This window comes from Peromyscus leucopus, chromosome 3, assembly GCF_004664715.2.
Source record: "Peromyscus leucopus breed LL Stock chromosome 3, UCI_PerLeu_2.1, whole genome shotgun sequence".
NCBI lineage: Eukaryota > Metazoa > Chordata > Mammalia > Rodentia > Cricetidae > Peromyscus > Peromyscus leucopus.
In genome coordinates, this window is record NC_051065.1 from 127247831 (window position 1) to 127260138 (window position 12308).

The window sequence follows — 12308 nt, forward strand, 5'->3', positions numbered from 1 at the left end:
GACAATTAGTTTCAGTAGGAAATTGGAACAAAACAAAGCCTTTCACTCAAACCCCTGTCTTGTGGCTGCCCACAACGCCTTGAGTTGTTCTTATCTGGATGCACTCCACAAAGCCCCGCCGCAACAGCCTTCCACCTTCTGACTGACACCGTCACTGTGTTCCTTCACCTCTGTGTAGCTTTGTGTGTGAGGAAGGTGCCCGGGGAAGGCTGGCATGTCCACAGCCTTGTATCGGCCGCACACGGACTTGTATGCAACTTCATTTTCTTGGCTAGGAATTGGCAGCGTTTTGAAACGTTAAACTACTGTAGTTTGTTGAAGGCAGTTGCAAGGTCTCTTTGAGTGGTTTAATCATGACTGAGATTTTGCATAAGTATGTTAAATGAAGAGGAAATTGCAACGTTCAGAGGAATTTTAAAATTAGAGTTTGCTATTTAGCAATGAGTGAAGTAGTGACTTAGGTTGTGTATAGTCAACAAGAAGCCCTTCAAGCTCAAGTGGAGAAGGATGCAGATGGCACCCCGGAGCCCAAGCCGCTCCTTACACTAAGTACACGAAGGGGTGCTAGGCAGGAATGCACGGGTTGGGAACCGGGTTCACGGGTCCCTCCACTCTCAGCTGTACAGAAAGTCCTGGGTTGCTGCTAAGTAACCGGCAAAGTTGCTGAGGACACCCACGAGCAGAAAACGTTAACATTTCATTTCCACGCGTCCTCTTTAGCTTGAGTAGATTCTTTCATTTTCAGTCTTGACCAAGAAGACAGGATCCTTTACACTGAAAGTGGATTTGGAAGCGTGAGGAGGTGGGATTCTTTTGTAAGTCAGTGGAAAATTCTGCTTACTGAGGGGCTCTATTGAGCAAGCAGATTTTGTGATTTTATAAAATGACAAACCTGCCATTTCTAGCGGAGGTAGAGCTGGAGCATTGGTACTCTGAGTCTCATCGGGAGGTCCGTTTTACTGTCCCAGGTAGCACTTCAAAGAAGGGACAGCCAAGTCACAGGTGGCATTCTTGTCAGTGAAATCACAGCTTGAGTGTGGCATGGCCACTGTAGACCCAACAGAAGTGCTTTGGGAATTTCAATTCATTTCTTAAAATATGCACTGCTAGAGTGGCGAGGTAGTTGATTGTAAGATGTAAAATGTAAGGGCCTCACCCTCTGGTTGTATATCAGATAGACAGTTCCTTAGTTCTAGTTGCGTCAGCAGTTCAGGCCTGAAGCCTCACTCTTCTGAGAATAATTCCAACATATCTACGAATGTGAATTCCCTGAGATTATGAACTATTTCTTATATACATCTGCTTTTCCCTAGCTCCACCTAAGTGTTATCTCAAAAAGATGTACTTATCTTTATTTTCTGTTTATGAGTGTTTGCCGGCATTCAAGGGAAGGTTGGATGAGGTCTAGAGACCCGTCTTGCAAACACAAGCGGCAGCCTTCCTGTGTTCGGTTCTCTAGATACAGTTTATGGCCACACAACTCCTCCACGTTATCCACTCAGGGTCACGTGACGCTGGAAATATGAGCATGTGTTTTGGTTAAGGTACATGGAGTTTGTTCTGAGTCCCAATTGTTTTCTCGTTTTCATATCAAACCGATCTTTAATTGTTCTAATATGTAATCGGTGTGAAATACACAAAGGGAAGGTTTTTAATTTTGCTTCAGAGTGGGAAAGCCCCACAGTTGGGAATGTAGATGCCATATAGCCATCTTCTAAAGAAATTAAGGGGGGCTGGAGAGATGGCTCAGTGGATAAGAGCACTGGCTGCTCTTCCAGAGGACCTGAGTTCGATTACCAGAAACTACATGGTGGCTCACAACCATCTATAGTGGGGTCTGATGCCTTCTTCTGGCACAAAGGCATACGTACAGGTAGAGCACCCGCATACGTATGTAAAATAAATAAGTCTTAAAAAAGAAAACAAACAAAAGAGAACTTGAGTAGTATAAGTCTCTCCAGTTACTAAAATCACACTGTTACTGCCATGAAGAAAAGGTAATTTTAATTCCCTCAAATTGAATTAAATATAAAGATTTTTGCAAGTAAAGTAGACATTGCCACTATCACACAGATGAATATAAACACAGACTTAGATCTTTTTAGTACTTTCCCCTGGAACCCTGATAATTCTTTTTTTTTTTTTTTTTTTTTTTTTTCCGTTTTTTTGAGACAGGGTTTCTCTGCGTAGTTTTGCACCTTTCCTGGAGCTCACTTGGTAGCCCAGGCTGGCCTCGAACTCACAGCGATCCGCCTGGCTCTGCCTCCCGAGTGCTGGGATTAAAGGCGTGCACCACCACCGCCCGGCTGATAATTCTTATTTTTAAAAGAAACATGGGCTCCTACAGTTCTGGTTTTGGATGTTTCAAGTAAGAGGGAACCAGATGCTCCAGGCCAGACAAAGCATAGATTTTTACAAGGTCATGCCCTGCCTTGTATTGCCTGTATCCAGATGTCAGGTGCCTTATAATTCTGTGCTGTGGGATGTTCTGTATGTCCTGTGGGAGCCCTTCTTGGGTTCTTTGTGGCGTTACCCAGCAGGTCCACATAGAGGATGATTAGGACCATGGGCCTGAGTGCAGGTGTTTGAGATGGTCTGCACTTGGCTGTGCTGGGGGATGGTCTGTATGTCAAGTTGTTCTGATTGATCAGTAAATAAAACCTGATCGGCTGTGGCTAGGCAGGAAGGATAGGCGGGACTAACAGAGAAGAGAAATAAAAGGACAGGAAGGCAGAAGGACTGACCACCAGATGCCGCCATGACCAGCAGCATGTGAAGATGCCGGTAGGCCACCAGCCACGTGGCAAGGTATAGATTTATGGAAATGGACTAATTTAAGCTATAAGCACAGTTAGCAAGAAGCCTGCCACGGCCATACAGTTTGTAAGCAATATAAGTCTCTGTGTTTACTTGGTTGGGTCTGAGCGGCTGTGGGACTGGTGGGTGACAAAGATTTGTCCTGACTGTGGGCAAGGCGGAAAACTCTAGCAACAATTCTGAGATTCGGGATGAATGGTAACCAGACTTGCCTTTCAGTGGGAAGGGAGCATGGAGGGATGTGTTCTCTGCTGCCCTGATAAGACTCTGACACTTGAGGAGAGGAGTGTCCTGGCAGCTGCCTTCACTGTTTCTGCTGCAAGGTCTTTTGGGAGGAAAATAGCCTAATTCTGACCTTTGAGGAGCTCCAGCTGACATGGAGACTAATACGGAAAGGGTCTGAATTGTCTTCAAGAGTAGGGTTTGGCAGGCCCCAGAGGATCTGACTGTATGATCATGTATTTGAACATGCTTCTCAGGAGTTACAAGTTACAGTGTGTGGAATGGCAGGTCCAGGAGGCAGGTTGCTGGTGAGGACTGTGGGTGTTTCCAACCTCACAGAGCATCAGGGTATGTTTCTGATCCCTAGATCGTCGTAGGAGATAAAGTTGTCCTGATGCCCGTAAACGCTGGGCAGCCCCTGCACGCCAGCAACGTGGAACTCCTGGACAACCCAGGCTGCAAAGAGGTGAGTTCAGGCAGGAAAGGAGAGGGTGTTGGTTTTCTCTAGAGGGAGGGAGGGAGAGAAAAAGGGAGAGGATGGGAGGAGGGAGGCCTTGTCGTTTCTTGATTCTCTCAACACCACCCTGCTACTGTTACCATCCTTGGGCATCTGTAGGAACTAGCTGTTTTTGAATGGTCCTTTGAAGATGTTTTTTATTGAGGCCCACACTTCATTGTTCATAGTTGTCTTTTTTCTTCTCTTCCTGTTTGAAATGAGAATTTGGGGACAGGATATAGAGTCTACTGTTTGTTCCTTGAACAGGTGAATGCTGTTAATTGTAACACGAGCTGGAAAATCACTTTATTCATGAAATTCAGTTCCTATCGGGAGGACGTATTGAAAGGGGTGAGTAAGCTCTCCACACAAACCTCCGTTTTCACGTATTCCACTGAGCGCCAGCCCCCAGGAATCTGAAATGTGCCCATAGTCATCCACGGAAAGTCACTGGCCCCAAAGCCCAGGGAGCCCAGACCAGAAAGGAATTGCCAGGTCTCCTGTTTGCTGTCCTGGTGACTGTTGGAAGGCCAGCCTTCTTCTCCTGTCTCTGCAGGGAGATGTTGTGAGACTGTTTCATGCCGAACAAGAGAAGTTTCTTACCTGTGATGACTATGAGAAAAAGCAGCACATTTTCCTTCGAACGACCTTGCGTCAATCAGCCACTTCAGCTACGAGTTCTAAGGCACTCTGGGAAATAGAGGTGTGTACTTTTTAGGGGGAGGGACTTTTACTAATATTTAGATAAAAAGATAAAGATATATTAGGCTATTGGCTTTGCTCTTATGTGCAACATTGGTGGCATGTTCATAACATGGAATGACTTTTGTGAATTAACACTTATATTTTTGTGGCTATGACCAATTTGAAAGGAATATGTCATAATGGAACCCATTACAAAGCAGAACAAATAGATCGAGGGGTTGGAAAGAGAAAAACGTCCACTAGGAACTCGTCAGTGCTGATCAGACTGGGAGCCGTGTGCCTCTGTGGCACTGCCTGGGCCATGGCTGGTGGAGGCAGACACAACGTATAGCCACAGAGAATGGTGCATATTTTTCCTTTGAATGCCATCAAGAGGCTCATAGTTATGAATGATATTCACCAGGCTGAGACAGGAGGACAGCCACAAGTTTGAAATCAGCCAGGTCTCCTAAGCGAGTTGGAAGTATGGTTGTTATGCAACTCCTGGAAAGGGCTTCATGCAGCCTGTGGGGGCCTGGTGTGGTGCTTTATTAGACCTTTCCAATTCTGTAGTCTGATAATAATATATATTATATAGAGTCTTACTTTATAGTCCAGGCTGGCCTGGGACTCACTGTGCATAAAGTGACCCTGAACCTTTTGGCAATCTTTGTAACCTCATCATCCCAAGTACTGGGATTTTATGTATGAGCCACCATCCCCTGACAGGAAACATGCCTTTTGCATTAAGACAGTGTTTACAGGTGTGAGGCATGGACACCCTCAAGTGAGATATGACATGTCTCTCACTCACTCTTGGAAAGTTTTGTTTTCCTCCACATTTAGATGGGTTGGCATGCTCTGCAGGGTACACTGGCTGTGGACACGGGCTGGTGTGTGGATAACATTTGTTGCTGAAACTCTTTAGGTGGTTCACCACGATCCATGCCGTGGCGGTGCAGGCCAGTGGAACAGCCTGTTCAGATTTAAACATCTTGCAACTGGGAACTACTTAGCTGCAGAGGTAAGACTGTCAGGCACAGTGTTGTTCAGTCTCCGTCTGAAATAATGAACCAGGCAACCCCTTTCTGCAAAAGTCATTGTGTTGTTAGGGACAGTTTCTGTAATTTGATTATTGCCTGTCATGCCCGGGGTGGCGTTTTGTTATTTTTCCTGTTGTTATGATAAAATACGCTGACAAAAACCTCAGGTGAGAAAGGAGTTATTTTGGCTCATGGCTAAAGGATACAGTCCATCGTGGCAAAGTTAGGGCAGCAGAACTTGAACTAGCCAGTCAGAGATGATGAGAGCTGCTGCTTTTCATACAGCCCAAGATCCCAGCTCAGGCAATGGTGCCACCACAGTCGTCAAGTCTTACTGCCACAGCCTTCTCAGGATAACCCCATTGGTGTGCCCAGACACCCTTCTTTCAGCTGATTCTAGATCTCAAGTTGGCCCTTGTTAACCATCCCAGTTAGACTATGAATGACTATTTTGTGTTTGTACATGTAATGTATGTATGTTTGTATGTGTTAATATGTGTGCAGGATGAATGTGCATGTGGGGACTTGTTTTATGGAGACCATCTGTCAGCCTCATGTCTTTTTGCTCAGAATTCCTTCCACTGTGGATTTTGAGACAGGGCCTCTCACTTTTACTGGAGCTAGCTGATTAAGCTAGGCTAGTTGGCCAGGGATCCTCTGTCTTTACCTTCCTAGACCTGGGACTATAGATGATGTACAACTACCCAGCTTCTTTTGAACTTCCTTTTCCTTTTTTCTGTGTGGCTTCTGAGGATCAAACTCAGGTCCTTGTATCTGGCAGAACGATCTCTCTGGCCCTGGCACTGGAACTATTTTTAAGATGAAAACATTAGCCAAACACTTAAACAAAATCCAAACAGCCAACACAGGGAGCGGAGCTCAATGCCGAGCATGGGATTAACACGTGGAGCAAGCCCTGGCTCCATCCCCAGCACGGCAGCAGCCAGCAGGCAAGCAGAAGTCACTGTTTTGCTGATGTATGTGGTTCCATGTGGTTTCACTCTTCACACATCTGTGTGTTACACACTTGGTTGTTCCCTTTGGGTGTTGTGTAGCTCAGGTGGTTTCACTCTTCACACATCTATGTGTTACACACATGGTTGTTCCCTTTGGGTGTTGTGTAGCTCAGGCGGTCTCAGGCTCATATTCTTTATCCTTCCCTTCATGAGCAGCTGGCTTTTATGGCTCACACTATGGAGAGGGAAGGGACTCTTTCCCATGTGCCGAGCTACCCTGAAACATCCAGTACAAGTGGGAAAGCATCTCAAGGATTTGATTAGGTTCTTTTCTGTTGCTGTGATAAAGTACCCATGGGACAGGCTGAGGGAGAGAGGGGGTTGCTTATGGCTGGGAAGTCTTGGCTACAGGCAGGGAGGTCATGGCTGTGGGCAGGGAGGTCATGGCTATAGGCAGGGAGGTCATGGCTACAGGCAGGGAGGTCATGGCTACAGGATCAGGAAGCCGGCTGATCACATTGCACTTGTATTCAGGAAGCTCAGAGTAAACAGGAAGTGCAGCAAGGCTCTAAAACTTCAAAGCCTGCCCCCCACTGACAGTTGGGCCCCCAAGACAGCAGGGCCAGTTGCTGACCAAGTGTTCAAATATCTGAACCTGTGGGGGCATTTTATGTTCACACCGTAACAAGGCCCTTTTCTCTACTAAAAGCATATGGACAATGAGAGATAAAGGAAGCTTAGGAATAAACTCAGGGGGCTGGAAAGATGGCTCTCAGTGGTGAAGAATACCTGCTGATCCTCCAGAGGACTCAAGCTCCATTCCCAGAACCCATGTCAGCTGACTCACAACTGTTCCTTAACTCCAGATCTAGGGGATCTAACACCTCTGGCTTCTGAAGGTATCTGTGGTCATGTACACACATGCGCACTGGCACACACACACACACACACACACACACACACACACACACACACACACAAATAATAAAAACACATTCTTTTCTTTAAAATAAATAACATCAAGAAGTCTTAGAAATGATTTAAATTTACAAATAATACTGAAACTATTTTCCAGTGTATAAACACCCATTCACTTTGCTCTCCCCCATACCTTTTAATCTGGAGTTTCTTTGGGGTGTATACATCAGGATGGAGTTAGACTTCTTCCTATTCTCTGGCATCTGTGAGGAAGGGTAAAGAAGGGAGCAGGCTTGGAAGACTGATGAGGGGAGAATATGGGGAGCTGATGGGTCCTCTAGGTGGGGTGACTGTGTGACCTTGGGGTACCCTCACCTCCTCGCCTGTCAGGTGACATTTTCACAGAACCTACCACTTGAGTCACTGTAGTTTGGTTTGAGTGACGTAACCAGCTGATGATGATGAGGCTTCCTGAAAGCTGCGGTTCCCCCTCATTAGTCTCCACAGCACAGAGAGCAACATCTTTTCCCTAGAGTGTTGAGGGCTGTGCTTTGAATGAATGAATGAGCATGAGGGAACTATCCAGGTTACCCTGAGATGAGACTGGGAAGATTTCAGAGCTTCTGTGTTGGCATTGCTGGGACCTGTTTGGGGCAGCCATCTCTCTAAACTCCTCGCCCCTGCTTGGCAAATTGAGCACAGTCAGGGACTTAGTTAATTCTCCTACTTGAACGAAGTAACAGTGCATGCTCGACACATGATTTAAGTGTCACAGCTCAAGGCCAGCATGGCCAGCTTTGTCGGATTCGCCCAGGGGTTCCTCCTCATCGATCTCTAACCAAAGGAAAGCTGTCTTTGAAATTTGTGCTGTTCATACTGTAATGTTTGGTGCAGTCCTCTGGAAGGAAAATGTCCAGTGTGGTGAGAATCTTGTCTAAAATAGGAATTGAAGAGCATCAGGAGATGTCCTAGGGAAGAGGAGGAATGAGGATTACCTTCCCCTTGGAGCCTGTGTTGGTGGCTTTTTCCTCCCTGTTCCTGTTTTCAGTTAATGCTCTGGTAGCTGGGAGGGTCCACATGAAGCTGGCATGATGCGCACAGCTGGTATCAGTCTCCGTATTAAAATACATACACAAGTGATTAGGTGATTAAGTCTAACTGTCCATCACAAATTCCGAGACCTCAATGTGAATGTGGATTAACTACAAGCTGACAGACGAGGAGCAGTTCCTTTCTTGTATAGAACTCAAGACTGTCTTTCCGTTCTGTCTCTAGAAAGTACAACTTTTAATGCAGATGTTTGGTATGGAGTGTTTGAAGGCCCTTTTCTGTGACCTTTACTTCTTTGAGTAACATCTTTTTTAGTGGCAGAGTAAGAGAAGGAGAATTAAGCACTAAATGTGTGTCATGAAATGGACAAGGACTCATTTTCTACTGACTGTCAGAAAGGCTGCGTCCATGGAGAATTCCAACATGGAAGGCATATGCCTTTCTAAGACTGGCGTGCCAAGCTGGGCTTTGATATTTCCTAGGTCAGTTGTTTTGAGATCCCAATATACTCAGATGCCAGGATGCTAGTCTTCTCAGTGTGAAAGGTATCTAGAGATGAGACGAAGTTCGTTATTGTCACTGTTACTTGATTAAAAAATAGTTTCCATCCAGGAAACAGGTGACAAACAGCTTCTGAGAATCACTGAGAAAATCACAGTGACCCTCTCACTACATTGCATTTACTTACTTATTTAGGTGCATAAATGCTGCTGCTGCTGGTGTGTGTGAGCCTCAGCCTCCTGGTATTAATTGGTTTATTAATATAAAGGTCAGTGTATACCTTTCATCTTCTCTGTGGCTCTGGTTTATCTACACTTTAACTTTTCAGTGTTTTAATTATTACTTTAAAAAACAAGATGTTGGAAACACAAAGGGTTAAGAATGATTAGCTTTAGAATTTGTATAAATAGCCAGCATCAGGGCTGGGGACACAGCTCAGGGACAGAGCACTTCTGTGGCATGTGGGGAGCACATATGAGGCCCTGGGTTCCAAACCAAGCACTTTAGCAAAGAGAGAAAGGTGCCAACCAGCAAGCTAACAAGAATAGCGAGCAGTGTTGTTAGACTCTGAAGACCTTCAGTCTAGGTTTGTTTAGTGCTTGACTTGTGTGCTATTAGGGATGAGGGAGAAAGCTGCAGGGAAGTGGACGAGCTGGTCTTTGTTCTCTGGCTGTGACCACTTAGCTCAGAAGACAGCCTGTCTTAAGCCAACACAGACCCCATGCAAGATACTATGGTGTTACCAGCTCTGCTGTTGGCACCATGAGGTTAGTCACAGAAGGGCCCTGTCTGGGGCCAGCAGTTCCCTGGTTCTCAGAGAACAGCATGGATGAGTTGGCAGATAAATCAGAGGACAATCTGTGTAGAAGTCACCTAGGAGGTACAGACAGAGGGGACAGATCATACAGTCAGGGATGATAGTCTTAGAGTTTCTTTCTTTCTTTCTTTCTTTCTTTCTTTCTTTCTTTCTTTCTTTCAAGTTTTATTCTATACACAGCATTTTTCCTACATGTATGTCTGTATACCAGTAGAAGGAACCAGATCTCATTAAAGATGGTTGTGAGCCACCATGCAGTTGCTGGGAATTGAACTCAGGACCTCTGAAAGAATAGCCAATGTTCTTAACCTCTGAGCCATCTCTCCAGGCCCTTGTCTTAGAGTTTCTATTGCTGTGAAGAGACACCATGACCACGGCAAGTATTATAAAGGAAAACATTTAACTGGGGCTGGCTTACAGTTCAGAGGTTTAGTCGGTTATTGTCATGGTGGGACATGGTGATGTGCAGGCAGACGTGGTGCTGGAGAAGGAGCTGAGAGTTCTACGTCTTGATCTGCAGGCAGCAGAAGCAACTCTGTGTAGCTTGAGAATAGGAGACCTCAAAGCCCAGTGACACACTTCCTCCAACAAGGCCACACCTACTCCAAAAAAGCCACACCCCCTAATAATGTCACTCTCTATGGGGACCATTTTCTTTCAAATCCCCGCAGTGGGACGTGTGCAGACCATATAGACAGAGATGGACCCATGCAGTCACACACAGACAGTATGAAAACCAGAGCTGGCTCAGGCAGGAGTTTGGCAAGGGACCATTGAGTGGCACTTTCCTTTGCTTTAAGATTTTGAATCAAGAATTTAATTTGCCATCATGAGGCATATGATTCAAGTTTAAGGCAATGCTTTCCTAGATGCCTGGATGTCCAGGCTGAAGTACTGTCTGAAACCTATGGCAGAGACCAAGTGACATCACTCAAAATGTCTAGTCCCTACCCTCCAGAGCTCTGGGGGCAGGGCAGTGATGACATCACCGCATTCTTGGTAGTGACAGGTGTTGGGGGTGCCTCAAAGGGCACCACAGGCTAGAACAGTCTGTGGGAGGGCTGTCAAGAGGGTCCAGGAAGAGCTGTCTGGTGGAGGAGTGGAGTAGGTGGGAAGAGAGAGGAAGGGGGTGAGTTCAGCTTGTCTGCCAGCAAGGAAGTGCGTGGGGTCCTAAGGTGATCCATAGCGTGGACATGTTTGAGTTTAGAAAGTTCTTGTGGAAGGTTTGACTTCGGAGCAAGGAAGTGCATGGGGTCCTATGGTTTGAGTTTGGAAATTTCTTCTAGAAGGCTGAAGGGGGATTATAGGAGCAGAAACATAGCTCAGGGCTTCTGTGAACTGGAAGAGAGTGGACATTATCTTTGAAGCTAAGGAATGGTGTAGAATTTGCATTTAATTTGTATTTCAGAGTTGAACCATTCAGTGTGGTAGCTATGCATTCTTTGTTGTGCACTTTAAACTGAATGTTGTTGAAATGAAATAGTGTTTAAAAGTTAGTTTGCTGGTCACTCCAGCTCCATTTCTGTTTGTGCATTAAGCATCCTACATGGGGTATCACAGATGGGGACACTTCTTTTGCCAACAGAAAGTGCCAGTGGGCAGGGATGACGGCAGCTGCTTGGGAGCCCATGGAAGATGTGGCGTCAGAGGCAGGGGGCAGGGGGGGAGATGGAGGGTGGACACCACTGAGCAATCCCAAGAACTAAGACCAAGGAGGTGACCTTGGTAATGGCAAGGAGAGAATGTTTGAGGATGTTTCCAGAAGGCAGAAATTAATAGGATTAATTATTAATTAAAACTATTAATTCAGCCAGGCAGTGGTGGCTAACACCTTTAATCCCAGCACTGGGGAGGCAGAAGCAGGCCGATCTCTGTGAGTTTCAAGCCAACCAGAGCTACAGAGTGAGTTCCAGGACAGGCTCCAAAGCTACACAGAGAAACCCTGTCTTGAAAACCAACCAACCAACCAAACAAACAAACAAACACCTACTAACTGAACAATATAGGCAGAAAGATTTCAGCTTTGGAGGGGTAGGGAGGACGTTGGCCCATCCAGAGAAACTGATAGAGGTGCCACATTGATGAAGAAAGTAATTCAGTTAATTAACTAATTAGCTTAGGTATTCTGCAAAAGCAGTGCATACTCTTAGTGCCAAGCCATCTCTCCAGCCCACCACTTAGTTTATTATGGTTAACACACCCAGGAAACAGTGTCAATAGCTACAGGTTCCTTGGCAAGGAAGTGCAGGCTGAGTTGCCGCAGGCTGCCCTTTGGGGGGGGGGAAGCAGAAGTGGTGAGAGGGAACCCAAAGTCCAGCTGATGCTCTGTATAAAATGGATTTAAAAGTCAGGCTGCAGATTGTTCTCTTTTTGCATGGAAGGGAGGTACTGAAGCCAGGAGTTTTCCTGTGTCTCACCTGGTCTGCAGCCACTCAGACCCAAATAAACACACAGAGGCCTATATTAATTAAGAATTGCATGACCATGGCCTATGGCTCAAGCTTCTTGCTAGCTAGCTCTTTTAACTAAACTCAGCCCATTTCTATTAATCTATATGTCACCATGTGTTCTGTGGCTTCACCTGTGTGTCGTTACATGCTGCCCCCTGGACAGCAGGATGGCGTCTCTTGCCTCTCCTTTCTCCTCTCACTATCTCCCTTGGATTTTCCCACTTGACTCCATCCTGCCCTGCCATAGGCCAATGTAACTTTACTTATCAACCAATCAGAGCAAAACATATTCACAGCATACAGAAAGATATCCCATAGCACTTCCCATTTTCTATCTAATGAAAAAGGAAGGTT

At 45.8% G+C, this 12308-nt stretch overlaps 1 protein-coding gene across 2 annotated transcripts in view; it reads left to right on the forward strand.

Annotated features, from left to right (window-relative positions):
• The window catches only part of Itpr2 (inositol 1,4,5-trisphosphate receptor type 2), a 423811-nt gene that overhangs the window by 82419 nt on the left and 329084 nt on the right, over positions 1-12308 (forward strand). For both annotated transcript variants that reach the window (XM_028891637.2, XM_028891638.2), the window contains 4 exons: positions 3407-3505; positions 3803-3886; positions 4092-4238; positions 5148-5243. In XM_028891637.2, the coding sequence (XP_028747470.1) occupies positions 3407-3505; positions 3803-3886; positions 4092-4238; positions 5148-5243 (426 nt within the window). The remainder of the gene's footprint in view (positions 1-3406; positions 3506-3802; positions 3887-4091; positions 4239-5147; positions 5244-12308) is intronic.